The sequence below is a fragment of the Canis lupus genome, chromosome 9 (genome assembly GCF_048164855.1).
Source record: "Canis lupus baileyi chromosome 9, mCanLup2.hap1, whole genome shotgun sequence".
Taxonomy (NCBI): domain Eukaryota; kingdom Metazoa; phylum Chordata; class Mammalia; order Carnivora; family Canidae; genus Canis; species Canis lupus.
The window spans coordinates 52,009,760-52,027,951 of NC_132846.1; the positions used below are offsets into that span (position 1 = coordinate 52,009,760).

The 18,192-nt window shown below is 42.6% G+C and overlaps 1 protein-coding gene across 19 annotated transcripts in view; it reads left to right on the forward strand.

Annotated features, from left to right (window-relative positions):
• ADCK1 (aarF domain containing kinase 1) overlaps positions 1-18,192 on the forward strand; it is a 146,097-nt gene that overhangs the window by 34,491 nt on the left and 93,414 nt on the right. For 10 of the 19 annotated variants that reach the window (XR_012036980.1, XR_012036981.1, XR_012036982.1 and 7 more), the window contains 2 exons: positions 9,888-10,033; positions 12,351-12,434. Coding sequence is in view for 15 of the 19 variants with exons in the window: in XM_072839501.1 (XP_072695602.1) it covers positions 9,899-10,033; positions 12,351-12,434 (219 nt within the window). In the remaining 4 variants the exon portion in view is untranslated. Of the gene's footprint in view, positions 1-32; positions 262-1,842; positions 1,861-8,215; positions 8,307-9,887; positions 10,034-12,350; positions 12,435-18,192 lie in introns of those variants that run through there. The other 9 variants (XM_072839499.1, XM_072839502.1, XM_072839505.1 and 6 more) reach the window with 4 other exon arrangements.

Here is an 18,192-nt window from a genome sequence, read left to right on the forward strand (position 1 = left end):
GAGACCTCTCTCTGGGCTGTCGGGGGGTGAGCGCGGGCGCTGAGCGTGGTGCGGACCAGAGCAGGGGGCCCCGCGGAGAGCCAGTGCCCCGCAGCGCCCCTGGTCTCCCCACCTCGCGCGGGCCCTGCGCTGGCAGTTCTCACCATAAACGTGCCGATGACACCTGTGTACGGAGAGCAGCTTCCGGAAGACACCTAGCACAGCTCTCTCCCCAGGTTGAGTGGCGTTGACTTTCTACTAGGCAGGAAGCCCGCAGACCCAGTAAGCATGTACTGCTCACGTCCATGATGATTGGCGCTTGGTGGGCGCTTTTGGGGAGGTATTTCGCGGAGTTGCAAGTGAATTAGACTTTCCCCGTCCCTTTTCATGTGTTTTCTTTAAGCATTTTTGTATTGCACAGGTTTTCAAACTGCATCAGAGTCACCTGGAGGGCTTGTTACCACGCGGAATGCTGGACCCCATCCCTAAAGTTTCTGATTCACTAAGTCTTGGGTGGGGAGCAAGATTTTGCATTTCTAACATACTTCTAGGAGATAGAGATGCTGCCCGGGACATACTTTTGAGTTCTTTTGTTTTTTATTTTTATTTTTATTTTTATTTATTTATGATAGTCACAGAGAGAGAGAGAGAGAGAGAGAGAGAGAGAGGCAGAGACATAGGCAGAGGGAGAAGCAGGCTCCATGCACCGGCAGCCCGGTGCACTCATCTCCAGGATCGCGCCCTGGGCCAAAGGCAGGCGCCAAACCGCTGCGCCACCCAGGGATCCCTGAGTTCTTCTGCTTTATAGGAAAAGGAGTCCTGTGGTTTTTTTTTTTTTTTTTTTTTTTTAAGAGTCCTGTGAACTTAAAACACCAACTCTTCCTTCACACCTGGTTATGGGCCTTTGGGTCCTTGTTTGCCAGTTTAACTTTTTGTAGTTATGGTAAATGTGTGCCTATTACGGCGTACAAGACTAATTTACTGCTACATCATTTTATATACAGATTTTCACAAAGTCTACACTTGAGTCATTTTTCCTGGATTACATCATCTTCTATTATGTCATTATTGGCTTGGCTATTTCTCAACAGCCCTCACAGATGTAAGATTTGACCTCTGTTGGGAGAGCTTGCATTTTATTCCTTCTTGATATGTACGTTTTCTTGTCAGATAAGGGACCTATACGATAAGAATAGTGCTTGGTTCTGGCATCCATTTCCCCACTCCCTGCTCAGTCCCTTGACCCCCAACTCATTCACTAAATCTCCTGGATTTAGATTTTTGTGTTGGAGGGACTCCGGTGACCCACCTCTTACCTGCCACTTGCTCTTTGTGTTTGATTTTCCACTGTTCGCCCTTGAGTCCCACTTTCCTAGGATGAACTGAGGGAGAATTTCTATTCCTTGCCTGAGTGAGATTTATTTTCTCTGTCTGCTCTGGGACCTTGGCATCAGCCAGGGATTCCTTTATTTAATCAATATTGATTCAGCCACCTTCTGGGCGTCAAACTCCAGGAAAGGGAGTATGATTACACTTGACCTGCATCATTGGTGGCAAAGCAGGTTAGAAACCTGATCAGGCCAACTATATGGTCCCTGGGCATTGACTCTGCATCTTTCCAGACTTGAGACATGATAGCATCATCTACCTTGTTTGGTTTTTAGCCACATGATGAAACATTTTCAGGTTTCCCTGAAAACCTGATCACTCTTATTGGGTCTTTTCCAGTCTTGGGAGCAGACCAGAAGAAATAATGCTGAATTTCTTTAATGGCCTCGTTAGGAAATGGGAGGAGGCTGTGGTCACTTACAGGATTGATGGAATTGGAGCCCAAAGTGCCTTTCCTCTGGCCATTCTCACCTGTGCACCAAACAGGGAAAGGTGATTTCCATGCTTATTATCCTGAAATGTGGCATGGGAGGGGGTTGCAGATGGGTGGTAACTGATAAGCCAAGCCACTTCTTGGCCCACCACAAACAGTAAATGCTTGGTTCCCCATTTAGTTGTGCCCAGGGGGGTGGACATTTCATTTGACCATCAACTTCCCATTTGTAGAGCTTTCCACACTTGCCTTTGGCCTTGTTTCATCAGCCGCTGGGGTGTTCCCTGTGGCTTTCCCTTACTTATGCCTGTAGATGATAATAATATTTGTCTCATCTTACTGGGTTGTGTGGAATATCTAAGGAGATAATGAGTGCAAAGGGCTTTCTAAAGGTTGGTTGTTGCTAATATTGTTACCTGCTGTTTAGGTTTTAGGGGCTCGGTGTCCTCAAGCTCCCTTCACCTCCCAAAGAGTGTGTGCTCATGTGAGAGGTAACTCAGGTGAAAGTCAGAAAGACGAGTAAACAGAACTGGGCAAGGCAATTCATTAGCAAAGGGTTTAATAACGAAAGGTGTTTTTCATCGACAGACATATTTCACGGCTGACAGGGTCTTTTAAAATACCCTGAGGGAAGCGACTCATTTGCATGTTAAAGACTCACTGACACCTTATGGAAAACTCCAGCTCCAATCTATTTAGACGCACTTTGGCTCCTATATCATCTATTTTATGTTTTTCAATTTCCACCTCTTTTATTACTGAGGACATTTGCATGAAAACCAGGTCTTGGGAATTGTGTCTGCTTCCCTGAGGCTTCTCCTCCCAAGGTGGGGTGGTCTCATGGCTAGGGGTGGCCTTATTGCCCACAGGGACAGGCCTGCAGGAGGGTGCACGAGGAAGATGAGGAAGACAGGGTTTAAAAGAAGCAAGAGCTGGGAAGTGGTGGTGGGGGAGGATGGAGATCCAATTGACAGCCCTGGGGTGGTTTTCACCTGGGAACCTCATTTGTTACTGGCTCATCGTAAGCCTCATGGGCTATAGTTTCCCCCTTGATTCATCCATTTAGTAAATACTTTTGGAGCACCTTCTATGCTAAGGCAGGTTTGGTAAACTGTAGCCACTGGGCCAGGCCACACCCATCACTTTATATATTGTCTGTGGCTGCCATTGGCTTTGTGGTACAATGCAGAGTTGAGTAGTTCTGACAGTGGCAATGTAGTCTGCAAAGTTGAAAATATTTAATATATGGCCCTTTATGGAAATAGCTTATGACCTCTGTGTTGTGGGGGAGAATAGCGAGGCCAGAATGTGCCTGCTGTGTTTGAGGAATAGCAAGGACATTAGCACTTTTGAAGTGGAATAAGGGGGAAAATGGAAAGGCCTGGGATGTTGGAGGAAACTGGGGGGTCAGATCAGGTAGGGCTTTGTAGGCCAGTGCCTTAGGTTTTCTGAGTGAAGTGGGAGAGAGTTAAGAGCAGAGGGATGCATAATTGGACTGAGGTTTCCATGTTGAGAATAGATGGGGGAAAAATTCACTCTTATTCAATCATGTATTTGTTAGCAGGCTTATTAATTAATTATGTAATATGTTAACAAATTCTGCCCTTTGCATGTAATGAAAGAGGCAGAAATAGACCCAGATCCTTAGAGAAAAAAGCAGTGCATAATAAGGCCAGATAGGAAGGAGCAACTAATTCTTTTTTTTAATAATAAATTTATTTTTTATTGGTGTTCAATTTGCCAACATACAGAATAATACCCAGTGCTCATCCCGTCAAGTGCCCACCTCAGTGCCCGCCACCCAGTTACCCCCACCCCCCGCCCTCCTCCCCTTCCACCACCCCTAGTTCGTTTCCCAGAGTTAGGAGTCTTCCATGTTCTGTCTCCCTTTCTGTTATTTCCCACTTATTTTTTTCTCCTTTCCCCTTTATTCCCTTTCACTATTATTTATATTCCCCAAATGAATGAGACCATATAATGTTTGTCCTTCTCCGATTGACTTATTTCACTCAGCATAATACCCTCCAGTTCCATCCATGTGGAAGCAAATGGTGGGTATTTGTCGTTTCTAATGGCTGAGTAATATTCCATTGTATACATAGACCACATCTTCTTTATCCATTCATCTTTCGATGGACAACGAGGGAGCAACTAATTCTAATTGGTTGGCTCACAAAAGGCTTCATAGAGGGATGAGGGAGGGGGTTTGAGGGTGGAGAGGTATCTGGGAGATGAAGCTGGCAAAGTCTGATGGGATACGAATAGGATGGGCCTTGAATGCCTTACTAGAGAATTTGGACATTTTTGTCAGTGGAGAGGATATAGAATAATATGAGTGCCCATGAAGGTTAGGGTGATGATGGCCTGGGTGGAGAGTAAAGGTCAGATGGAATATGAGGAAATGCATTTGGAATGGGGAATGGTTGGGCAGTTCACATAAGATAGGATGGCCTTCCTCCCCTGCTTTGTTAATTGTATGAGGTTGTCCCAAATCCTGGTCTCCCAGGTGCTAGGAGTTCTACATAAGCTCATCAGTATTTCTGGAAAGAAGAAATGAAGTTTAAAATAGCAGTAAGGAAAAGAAGTCTTGTTTGCTGAATATGTTAGGCATTATATTAAAGCAGCATCTCATTTAATGCTCATAGTGACCCTAGGAGGGAGGTACTGTCAAGAGCTCCCTTTTGTCGGTAATTACACGGGAGACCCCAAGGGGTTGTGACTTGCTCAAGGTCACACAGCTGGTGAGCAGTGGAGCAGGATTCTTCCTGGCTCCAGAGCCTGAATTCCTGACTGAGGCTGATTTCCTGGCCACTAGTGGCTCCATATGACCTTTTTAATGTGGGCTTCTCTGCAGGCCCCGCAGTGATGGTCTCTGGATCATCCCTCATGGACCTTCTTGCACCAATGATCTTAAAGAAGGAAGGTGTATAAGGAGCTGAGGTACACAGCCTAATGTAAGGCCTGCTTCCAGGTCCAGTTGGGAACCCGTGTCTTAGTGAGACAAGGTAGAAGGTGAACTGAGCACCCTCCCCTTTTTGGTAGAAGACACTACAGGCTGAGCGTGTGTAGATAGCAAGGTGAAAGGGGAGAGTTAGGTGGGTACCTGTCCCGATGTTAGAAGTGAGGCATGCAGAAGTCTCCAGAGACTGACAGGCAGGGGAGTAAGTAAGGTCCTTTACCAAAGCATGGCATTGGGAGAGGAAATAATGAATAATAATGAATAATGAATAATAATGAATAATAATAAGTATAATAATAAGAGATGAGTGGTGGTGGTAGTAGTGGTTGTTACTGTGTGCTACTGTAGGTGGCACCTTGCAATACGTTTTGCATGATTCCCTTGTCCCTTACTATCCCATCTGGTAGACACTGCTGTCATCATCCCCATTTTATGGACAAGGTCATAAGAGTCAGAGAGAGTTAGCAATTTGCCAGTTTACCCAGTTGTTAAGTAAGTACGGAGACTCAAACCCAGGCATGCTGGACTGCATGTTCCCAACCACCATGTCTCTTTCTGGAAGGAGCCCTGGGCTTATTAAAATGTTGGCAGAAAAATAAATAAAAAGCTGGCAGAATGATGTGGAGGTAGGGAGATTTTCATAAATAAAGAGAATATGGGGAAAAAAGAATATGAAGTAAATAAAGCCCATTCTACAAAGCAAGATTTTAATTTATTTTTTTTAATATCTTTTTTTTTAAATTTTTATTTATTTATGATAGTCACAGAGAGAGAGAGAGAGAGAGGCAGAGACATAGGCAGAGGGAGAAGCAGGCTCCATGCACCGGGAGCCCGACGTGGGATTCGATCCCGGGTCTCCAGGATCGCGCCCTGGGCCAAAGACAGGCGCCAAACCTCTGTGCCACCCAGGGATCCCTTAATTTATTTTTATTTACAGACTCCATTCTTGGCACAGTTAGGAACTGAACCCAGGAGCTGAGCCAGAGCATTTGTGTTTAGGGAAACACATGGGTTTCTTACATTATTTCTTTAAAAATAATTGTTTGTAGTCACTCTTGTAGGGTGATCACAGATACCTGGGGTTGGGAGTAGGTATGATAAACTTGGAAGGCTTCCTTTTGGGCATGGTTTCACTGATGGATTTGAACACATGCAGCCTCTATTAAAAAGAAAATATTTAGAAGAATGGCTCTCAGACTTCAGCTTGCATAAAAACCACCCATTATGTTATTAGAATGCAGGTTCCTGAGTCCCACGCCCAGAGGTGGTGATTCAGTGGGCCAGAGGGTAGACCTCAGAATTTACATTTTTGTGTGTTTTTAGAAAAAATGTTAAATGGAGGTATAATTGACATAACATCAGTTTCAGGTGTACGGCATAGTGGTTCAATATTTATATACATTGGGAAATGAGGACTGCAATAGGTCTAGTTAATCACCCTCACCACACAATTACAATTTTTTTCTTGTAATGAGAACTTTTAGGATTTACTCTTAGCAACTTACAAATATATAATAAAATAGTAATTATTGTCCATGCTATACATTACTTCTCTATGACTGATTTATTTTATAACTAGAAGTTTGCATTTATTGATCCCCTTCACCCATTTAGCCCACTCCCACCAACTGGTTCTTTGTGAGTATTTTTTGTTTTTGTTTTCTTTTTAGGTTCCACATACAAGTGAGATCATATGGTATTTGTCTTTTTCTCTCTGACTTATTTCATTCAGCATACTACCCTTCAGGTCCATCCATGGTGTTACAAATGGCAAGATTTCATTCTTTTTTATGGCTGAATTCCATTGTATTCACCTATGAATCACATTTTCTTTATGCATTCATCCATTGATGGACATTTAGGTTGTTTCCATTTCTTGGCTATTGTAAATAATGCTGCAGTGAACATATGAATGCATATGTCTTTTTGAGTTCAAGTTTTTGTTTTCTTTTAAATACCCAGAAGTGGAATTGCTAAATCATATGGTAGTTCTATTTTTAAGTTTTTGAGGACCCTCCATACTCTTTTCCATAGTGGCTACACCAATTTACATTCCTGTTAACAGTGTTCAAGTCTTCCTTTTTCTTTATATCCTTGCCAACACTTGTTATTTCTCGTCATTTTGATACTAGCCATTCTAGCAGGTGTGAAGTGATATCTCATTGTAGTTTAAATTTGAATTTCCCTGATGATTACTGCTATTGCACATCTTTTGGTATTCTTTTTTTTTTTTTTTCTTTTGGTATTCCTGTTGGCAATTTATATGTCTTCCCTGGAAAATGTCGATTCAGATCTCCTGCCCGTATTTTAATTAGATTTTTAAAAACTATTGAGTTGTATGAATTCTTTATATATTTTGAATATTAACCCCTTATCAGATATATGATTTAGAAATATTTTTTCCCATCCAGTAGGTTGCCTTTTCATTTTGTTGATGGTTTCCTTTGGTGTATGGAAACTTTTTAGTTTCACGTAGTCCCATTTGTTTACTTTTGTTTGTTTTGCTGTTGGTGTCAGATTCAAAAAGTCATTGCCAAGACTTATGTCAAGGAGCTTACTGCCTATGTTTTCTTCTGCGAGTTTTATGCTTTCAGAACTTATGTTCAAGTCATTAACCCATTTTGAGTTAGCTTTTGTGTATGGTATATAATAGGGTTCCAGTTTCATTCTCTTGCATATGGTCATCGAGTTTTCCCTTCACCATTTTTTTTTAAAAGACTGTCCTTTCCTCATTGTATATTCTGGGCTCCTTTGTTAATTAATTGCCCATATGTATATAGGTTTATTTCTGGACTCTGTTGGGTTTCATTGACATATGTGTGTCTATTTTTATGCCAATGCCATACTGTTTTGATTACAGTTTTGTAATATAGTATAACCAGAGACCATGATACTTCCAGCTTTGTTCTTCTTCCTCAAGATTGCTCTGGCTATTTTGCTTCTTTTGTGGTTCCATACAAATTTTAGGATAGTTTGTTATTATTTCTCTGAAAAATACCATTAGAATTTTGATAGGGATTGTATTGAATCTGTAGATTGCTTTGGGTGATATGGAAATTTTAACAATATTCTTCCAATCCATAAACACCAAATATCTTTCCATTTATTGCCTAATTTCTTCATTAATATTTCATAATTATCAGTGAACAAGTCTTTCACCTCTTTGGTTAAATTTATTCCTAGGTATTTTATTTTTGATGCAATTATAAATGGGATTGCTTTCTTAATTTCTCTTTCTGATTATTCATTATTAGTGTATAGAAACACAGCAGATTTTTGCATGCTGATTTTGTATCCTGTACCTTTACTTAATTTATTTATTCTGACAGTTTTTTGGTGGATTGCTTAGGGTTTTCTGTATATAATATGTCATTTGCAAATAGTGATAGTTTTACTTCTTCCTTTCTAATTTGGATGGCTTTTACTTCTTTTTCTTGCCTAATTGCTCTGGCTAGGACATCCTGTATTGTGTTGAATAAAAGAGGCGGGAGTGAACTTCCTTGTCCTGTTCCTGATGTTAGAGGAAAAGCTTGCAACCATTCACTAGTGAGTATGATGTTAGCTCTGAGTTTGTCATATATGGTCTTTATTATGTTGAGGTATGTTCCCCTGTACCTACTTTGTTTTTTTTATTATTATTTTTTTTATTGTACCTACTTTGTTAAGAGTTTTTAATCATAAGTGGATGTGGAATTTTGTCCAATGCTTTTTCTGCATCTGTTGAGATGATTATGTGATTTTTATCCTTCATTTTGTTAATGTAGTGTAAGAAATCTGCATTTTTGAAATGGAAGAAGATTGTAAAATTAAATCTAAATATATGAGTTATACTAAATGCCAACAGAAAAGACCAACTATATGTTGTTTAGAGAGATGATATAAAATGTAAGTTGAAAGTAGAAGAATGGAAAAAGATGTATCTGTGAATATTTAAAAAAAAAAATCTGTGGTTCTACTGTGAGGCATGGGTCCAAATAGATTTTAAAGAAAACACAGACAAGGCTGTGTGCAGCAATAGTTTCCTACAAAGAGGAAACAGGCACAGAGCAGGGAGAGGATGGTCAGAGACTGAGTCCAGAGCAGAACCAAACAGTGATGACCTGGATCTTCCTGCTGCATCTATACAGCGTTTGCACATGTGGGCGGCTTAGTGATTCCCTTTTCCTGGGTGGACTTCTCTCTACTGCCTGCCACTGCGTTCAAGGATTTTAGTTTCATACAGAGTTCCTAGAAATTGAAGGGGAAACAGCCTCCTGGGTACAGTGGGCCCCAAATGCTTCAACAATACACCTGGTGGACTGAGCTAGTTCTGGTAGGGTGGGGAAGAGTATCAGGGAGCCTTGTCCACTTAATCCCACTGACTGAGAGTGCATCTGGTTAAACAGATCAAATCAGCAGGTGGACATTGAATCCCTAATTGCAAAGTACCCTGCAGGACCGTGAGTGGACACTGTAATTATAGTCGTGGTGTTTACCTTCAGGGGGCTCACGGTTTAGACGGGTGGCAGTTTACTCTATCTGAAATCAATATTTTGGAAATCAGCCAGACGTGGAGAGCTTATCCGGCTGCTTCTGACCAGCTGCCATTCAGCTGTGGCCTGAGCACTTCTGACCTGTGTGTGCATGGTGGTGAAGCAAGTTATAAGTGATGATGGCTGGCATGCTTTCCACTTTCCCCATCTGAGATAGCACCTTCCTCACATATTCATCCTCCTTCCTCTGACCCTCTTTGATTTTCTTCTGTTATTGATACCACCTGGTGTTCTAAAAGGTCTGTTTGCTTCTGACCTGTTGTCCCACCTAGAGTGTAAGCAGCACATGGGCAGGAACTGTGTTTTGTTCCCTCTCCCCCAGGGCCTAGAATGGTACCTGGTGCCCTGTAAGGAATAATGACTTTGAGACTTTGTGCCAGGTCCTCTGCTAAGCATTTTATATACATAATCTCCTTTTATCCCAATAACTTGAGGTAGGTATCTGTCTGTTTTACGAGTGAGGAGACAGATCAACAAGATTAAGAAAATGACCCGAGGTCACATAATCTATGAAGTGGCAGAGCCTGGATTTGAATCCTGGTGGGACTTAACTGTGGCGCTCCACTGTTTCTCATTTTCTCCTTTCCTTTTACAGGGTCTGGGAACATGGCCAGAAGGGCTCTGAAGCTTGCTTCGTGGACCGGCGTGGCTCTTGCTGCCTCGGGCTTCTATCTCTACAGTAACAAGTACTTGGATCCTAATGACTTTGGTGCTGTCAGGGTTGGCAGAGCAGTGGCAACGGTAGGTCTTTCTCCTTGTCAGAGTGGCAGGGGAACTGCAGTATTCCTGCAGGTGTTTGTACCTGTAACAGATGTGGAGTTACCCGTGTAGCCTTACATGTGCAAGGCTCCCTCTGCTCAGCTGCACAGGCATGGCTGTGTGCCCCATGTATCTGTGTTCTTGTATGCCTGACTGCTGTCACCCTGAACCCAAATAGAATGGAATTGCACAGGGTCTCTTGTTGAAGCCTTTACATTTTAGACTCTGTATCTTACTTTAGTGACAGACCTGGGCTGGTACCTCTCAGCAAATGCATATGGCAAGACTTTGCAGCTTTGTTGAAATTCTATCAGAAAACGCTTTCTCCAGGGAGCTAGTGTGTGTGGTTCCAGAGGCAGGGCTCATACTCGGAGCAGCCTGGCTTTGGAGAACTTTGAGGATCCCTTCATTTTGCACGTGTGAGGGCGGCTTAGTAATCCCAGACTAACAGAGAATCTGAGTTGTAAATTTCACCTTTAGAGGTGTTCTTCAGTGGCCCGGGAGCATCCTTCCTGTGTGATCGTGTCCTCTTAATGCTGCTGAGAGCAACTCTCCCAGACATGCGTATATAACTGCCCAATCAGTGGGTAGATTTCCACATGCTTCAATGCTTTCTTTCCTCCTTTGTCTGCTGCAGGATGAGCTCATCTTTTCTTCCCCTTGGTGTGGATAGACTCTGATGCACAGTCTGTTTGGGTTGTTGTTGTCTGATTGTTTCCTTAATACTCAGTGTTGTGAAGTCTTCTCCCGAGCGAGTTACAGAATCTAGATGGACAAATAAATAGGCATGGGATATAAAATGATTCCTAAGAGCCTACTGAGTGCCTTTTTGGGGCCCAACATTGTCTTATATGCTTTGAGAAGTAGAAATGAACTGTCCCACCTAGACCCGGCTTTAAAGGAGCTTATGATTGAGGAGTGCTCACATGAATGGGTCAAAAAACAATCAAAAGCCATGGATTGGGTCAAGATGTGTGACTCAGGTGACCACTTATGGCACCTCAGACACAGAACTGAAACCTGTAGGCTGGGAGTCAGGATGAGTGTCCTAGGGCAAGCAGGCTTCAATGGAACCTTAGGGATTTGAATACAGTTGGCTTTTGAACTATGTGGGGGTTAGGGTGCCAACACCCATGCAGTCAAAGATCCATGTATAACTTTTGACTCCTCCAAACCTTAATGTCTAATAGCCTACTGTTGACAGGAGTCTTACAGATAACATGAACAGTTTATTAACACATTGTTTGTGTATCATATGTGTCATATACTGTATTCTTATAGTAAGGTAAGCTAAAGAAAAGAAAATGTTAAGAAAATCATAAGGAAGAGAAAATACATTTATAGTAGAATACTGTAATTTACTACCACCACCACCAACAACAACAACAAAAACAACCCATGTGTAAGTGTATCTGCACAGTTCAAACCCATGTTGTTCAAGGGTCAACTATAGCTGGAAATGAGGAAGGAGGGCATTTACCAGTTCTTTATAAACCAGTCACCAGGGCTCTGGTCTTGATTGGCCTTGTGCCTTGTTCAGTGACCAGCTCTTGCTTGTGGTTGGTGTTCAACACACTTATGTCAAATGGAATAAAGCTTTGGGGGTGTAGACAAGGGAATAGACTTCTTTTGGTATCAGCTGTGTCAGCCCCTTAACTTGGAGGGGCCTCAGTTGCTCAGTTCTAAAAGGAAGAGTTTGGCCTGTCTCCTCCATGTCTGAGATATCTGGAAGCCTAAAATTTTCTGATTCACCAAGTATATGGGGACTTCTCCTAGACTTTTGGCCAAGGGACCCAGAATCAAAACTTAGGCTATCAGAGCAACATAAATATAAAATAATGTTTATTTGTGATAATAAGTTTATCCAACAGCATGCATTCAACTAGTCCTTACTGAGCATTTACCTATGTGCCTGGCATAGGAAAAAGGTACTGGGGGTACAGTGATGAGTGGGAGAGATAAGCCTCTGTGTTTATAGAGCTGAAATTCTAGCAAAGAGAAGATAGTCCACATATAAGGAAACAAATGAACAAGGTAATTTAGGGTATGATCATTTTGTTACGATAAATAATTGAGAGTTCCTGGTGTGTTAGGGCTCTCTGCAGAGGTGGCATTCGTGCAGAGTGCTGGTTGACAGGAAGAAGCCAGCCAGGCTAAGATCTGGGGACAGAGCATCTTAGGGGAGGGGTTGTCTACTTCTCTAGACATATTGCCTGTGTCGGGGGCCTGTGGCTGTAGGGGTGCCAAGGAGCAGTCTTTGCTGTCCAGGCACTAAGCCTTTCTTTTCATTGGTCCACAGACAGCTGTCATCAGTTATGACTATCTCACCTCCCTGAGGAGTGTCCCCTATGGCTCAGAGGAGTACTTGCAGCTTCGATCCAAGGTAAGGAATCCAGGGGACCCATCTGAGCCAGGCTAGGACTGGGTAAGTCTTGAAGTAGCTGTAAAGCCTGAGAAATTCCTGCATGCAGCTGGAGGTGGGAAGGGGGCAGTGTGGGAGATTGAGGCTGGGGGCTTGGGAGCCAGGAAGGGAGGACTTGCTCCTCATTGGAGATGTTTTTGTGCTGATGGGCCAGGCTGCCAGGCTGCCATCAAGGTGGGTCCCATGGCACTCAGGTTATTAATCTACAAGACACTGTCAGGGAGGCTGGTGCGTGTTTCTGGGGAGCACAAGGTGTCTGGGATGACTCAGGAGGGAGGAGTCCTGTTCCTGAGATAACTCAGTTGGCTTCCGAAGTGCTTTGTCAGGTAAAACCCGACTGAAAAAGGTTAATTGCTTTCCAGTCCTCTCAAGACTACACTGGGGCTTCTTGCTAAGCCGCTGAGTGGAGCTGTTGACCCCACACCTTCTTTCCTCACTTGGGATAGGTCCATTGATTTTGATGCTATCACTAGATGAGTGAGGCAACAAGCAAGAAGGCATTTTTTTTGGATGTAAGTTGAGTTTGGGGTCAAGTGTAGATACTTTTGTTTCCTCCAGAGAGAGGTTTGTGATAGATCTATATGTCTTTGCTCAGCCTGGAATGCCCTTGGCCCCTTAGAAAATTTCTAGTCATCCTTCTGGCCTCAGCTCAAATACCTCTCCTCCGTGACACTTTCCTTCTCAGTCATTCTTGGTGAATGGGGTAATTAACTTTAAAATTTTTATTTAAACTTTTCATTATAGAAATTTCAACCATTAATGAGAATAGAATAGTATAATGAATACTTATACAATTGTCATCCAGCTTCAGACATTATTAACATTTTGTCAGTCTTGTATCATCTACTTGCTCCTTCCTTCATTCATTCATTCATTCATTTTTAATTCATTTATTTATTTTTGCTGAAATATTTAAAAGCAAATCTCAGGCATCGTATTATTTAATTTGTAAATACTTAACTCTGTATCTCTAGTAGATAAGTACCTTAAAAAAAGCTTAAGTACCATAATCATAATTAAGAAAATTAAAAAAAAAGATTTTATTTATTTATGAGAGAGACACAGAGAGGCAGAGACATAGGCAGAGGGAGAAGCAGGCTCCCTGTGGGGAACCCGATGGAAAACTCCATCCTAGGATGGTGGGATCACGACCTGAGCCAAAGGCAGACGCTCAGCCATTGAGCCACCAGGTGCCCCATAACTAACAAATATAACAATATTTCCTTAATAACTTCTAATAGCTAGTTTATACTCAAATATCCCTGTTCCCAAAAGTGTCTTTTTATTTATTTTTTATTATTTTATTTTTTAAATTTTTATTTATTTATTTATGATAGTCACACAGAGAGAGAGAGAGAGGCAGAGACATAGGAAGAGGGAGAAGCAGGCTCCATGCACCGGGAGCCCGACGTGGGATTCGATCCCGGGTCTCCAGGATCACGCCCTGGGCCAAAGGCAGGCGCTAAACCGCTGCGCCACCCAGGGATCCCAAAAATGTCTTTTTAAAGTTGGTACATTACAATCTGGATCCAAATGAAGTGCATATATTGCATTAGGAAACATCAACCAAAATCTTCTCAAATCTATAATATTTCCCTTCCCTCCTCTTTTTGAGCTATTTGCTTGTTGAAAAAAGCAGATCATTTACCCTATAGAATTTTCTGTATTCAGGATTTGGCTGATTGCATCCTCAAAGCATCATTTAATGAGAAATAGATTCACATAGCATGCAATTCAAAGTATATAACATTTGAACATACAAAATTATTCTTCTCTCCCTTCCTCAGTTTTCCTGCCTGGAAGTGATCATCATGTCATATGGGTCCTTCCAGAGATATCTTCCTATTTGAATTTAATCATTCTGTCTTCTTTATTTCTACCACAAATGATAATTGGTTACATGCCTTCCTCTCATTTTAGACTATAGATTCCTTTAGATCAGGGATTGGGTCATCTTTTTTATATTTTCTACCTCTGATGATGATACCTAGGACTAAGTTGACTTAATGGTTATTACAGGCTACACCCTACTAGCTCCTTCCTTGGGAGAGAACTAGAAAGGGTGCATGGTTTGTATGCAGAAGACCTGAATGTGTGCTCTGTCTTTAAGGTGGTCATTTAGCCTTTGGAACTACCATTTTCCTTGTCTGTAGACCACAGTTGGCTATAGCACATATTGAGGCTTTAGATAATATCTGAGACAGTGTGTTGTGAAGTGTAAATGTGAAGCAGATATCAAAAATCAGTCGGATGTCTACTAGGTGTGCTCCATGAGGACAGACACTTGGTCTTCATGTTCGCAGCACCTATAGCAGTGCCCAGGACACAGTAGGTCTTGAATAAAGGTTTGTTGAGCAAATGAATGGATGAAATGTTAATTTGTGTCAGAAGATCTCAAAGCCCCAGGCTCTGAGACTGATGCCCATGCCCATCCCCTGCTTTTCCCTATCCCTCTTTCTCCATTGAACCAGTGTTCTGAGCCTCAGAGCCCACCAGAGAGACATTCTGCACAGAGGTCCAGGCCGGGGCTCAGGGGCAAGCTCTCTGCAGAGCAGACAGGGGATGGGTGATGTGGAGACAGTGGCCCTCATGTGTAAGTCATCTGAAAGGCAATGGTGCCACAGTTCCTGGGAAAGTTGACAGCTTTAGGGGATGCAGGAAGGGAAGTGCAGCCTGGTATTTGGCAGGAGGGTAGCACGTGGTAGCTGGCACAGATAACAAGAGTGTAGGCTGGTCCCTGGGAGTTGTGCCTGGGAAGGGGAGCTGGCTGGAGTAAATACTGCAGGAGTGTGTTCTTCCATTGGAACACTTATCTGTTCTTGTCTTCGTGACTGATAACGGAATGAGTGAAGGGTAAAACATAATTATCTCACCTGTCAAGTCAGCATCTCCAGGTCCCAGAGAATGCTAGAGCCAAGAGACAGTGACTTAGGGAAGCACTTTCAAGGTTGGTGCTCGGCTGGCTGGTATCTGAGTGACTCAGCTCCACATCAGGAAGGGGTGGGAATCAAAGTTTTCTAGAGGTGCAGTGGCATTTTGCTGGGCAGCTGAGGGGGTGTGGGGAGACCCCAGTGCTTTGAAGAACCAGACTCCTAGTGTCCAGGATGCTTGTAACCAGAGGCAACAGGTGTGAACCAACTTGTCCAGAAGGCAGAAAGAACTCATGGCTGATACAAGTGTTCAGACTGGGCTGGAGGAGGCAAGGCTGAGTTGATTCTGACCGAGGGGGTGTGGTATACTAGATGTATGTTCATTTTTCAGCTCAAGAACAGTTCATATTTTGAGGAGTACCATCTAAAACTTCCTTTGGGGAGCCACCCATATCTCATGTATTTGCCATGAGGTTTAAATGAGGCTCACCCCACCTTCAGCTCCAAGAGTGGGCACATGACTTAGGCCATCTGTAGAGTCCATTCCTGTGGCCCTAGAGATTGATTCAGAGATGGGCATCTGAGCCAGTGTTGGTCAGTGAGTGTCAGGTCTAGGACATTTGGGGGTGTCCCTCATAGAACACTGCCCTTTCTGCTGTGTTAGCTGCAAGTATAGGATGTTGACTTAGAGCTGCTGGCAGCCATCTTGCCATCATGAGGCGACAGCCTGTCTGTGAATGGAGTCAGTATTGTAGAGAGACGTGTCATTGGAGTCCCTAGATCTTGCTGAGCCTGAAACTAGATTACCACTGGATTTTCCAGTTAGATGTGCCAGGAGATTATCTTTTTGCTTCAGATGGTTTGAGATCAGTTTTCTGTTACATGCAATCAAATGATTCCTAATACACTGGGGACTCCTGGAGAAGCATCCTTGATCTTGAAGCATATGTAGGGTTTTGATAGATCTTAGAAGGTTTGGTAATTCAAGGAAAGAATGAAATTCAGAAATTCCAAGGCCTAAACAGGGTGAGGACGGGTTTGCATGGTGCTGGGTAGTATTGTGGGCATTTTGGCCTTTCAGGCTCCTGGTCGGCCACCACGCACCTGTATTGCCCTATCTGTAAAGTGGTGGCAGTGGCCTTTGCACCAGCTGAATCTGGAGGAACAGAGATGAGAAGCTTTATTAAATTAAACACTGTGGATTCTTGAATATGGCCAGAGGGGAGATTGAGAGGCACAAAGTTTGCCTCAGTGGCTCCTTATCATTTTAATGAACAAGTTAATGTTTTTCTATTTTTCTTATTTTTACATCTGTTAATTAGAATTCTTCTCTAAGGAAGAGCTATGCCTTCTCCTTTAGTTACTTATTTAATTATTTTTATCATATGAACTCATGGATATTTTTAATATTCTATGGATTATAGCCTGAAACCATCATTATTTTTATTGTTCAAATTCTTCTAATTTTGGCCATTGGGAGCTCCTTCAGGTTGATTTTTTTTGTGTGTGTGTCATTTTTGCACGTCTCCATTCATTTTTGAGCACTATCAACTTTTTTTTTAAAGGTTTATTTATTCATTTTAGAGTGGGAGAAGGGAGAAACAGAGAGAGAGAGAGAGAGAGAATGCAAGTACATTAGATGAGGGGCAGAAGGAGAGGGAGAGAGAATCCTAAGCAGACCCTCTGCTGAGCACAGAGCCCCACGGGGCTCCATCTCACCACCCTGAGCTGAAACCAAGAGTCGGACACTCAACTAACTGAGCCACCCTGGCGCCCCCACTATCTTACCTTTCTAATCTGCAGACTCATCTTGTATTTTCCTTACTCCAGCCCTGGAATCAATCACTTCTCCAAGGAGTCCTGGTTCCTTTTATTGGAGAATGGTATTTAGAAACCAAGATGTTGGTGCTAGATATGCATATTGCTCCTGGAGTGCCATTGTTTTTAGGCCCTTCCAGGAGATGGAGCTAGGAAATATATGTATGTATATTTATTCATGCTTACACACACCTATCTGTTAAAAAAACTGTGAGTTTATACTGGTATTTCCAATTCCAGTCTAACATCACAGAGTTTATTTTAGCTCTCTCCCATTCCTTATGTGTAACTTATTTCTCTGAAAGTGACAGCCTGTTATTATCTACAACATATTCACTTACTTGTTCAACTAGTATACCCTAAAATAGTTAAAACCCTTGGGGCATATAGGAGCAGAGAGAATGGCCCAATCTGGGTGAGACTGAATGAGTTAATGGGATGTTTGAGCTGGGTCTGGAAAGGTAGATAGGATTGAAACATGTAACACTGGGGACAGGTGATTTTGCTTGAGGTTGATGGGTAGAATTTTGGGGATTGTCTATAAGAAACAGAGATTAGTTCAGTGTTACTGGGGACTAAGGTATACTAAGCAAAGAGGCATACTGGCAAAGAGAATTAAAGCTAGGTCACAGAGGGATGAGAGGCGAAGGGGTGTACCAGGGGTAGTAGGGAGCCATGGCAAGTTCTTGGGTAAAGTTTTGTTAAGCCTTCAGTGAATGAGAATGCTTAAAGTCATCAGTCACTGAATATTTTTCGATGTGATATAATATCGTACTCATCATCTGATAGAGTAGAAGCATGAGAGAGGGAGGGAGGGAGAGGGATCACAGGTGCCTTTTCCTTTCTTAATCAGAGTCCTAATATAGGAGGGGGCCTCAACTGCTGCTTTGGGAAGCTTTTGAATTGAATCCCATTTCTTGTTTCTGAGTAGGTCACTGGGCTCCTATGGTGTCAGATGCTTCAGGTCACTGGTATGTGTATGCATCATATTAGTTACTCTAGTATTTACTGTTGGGGCTTGAGGAGGTAAT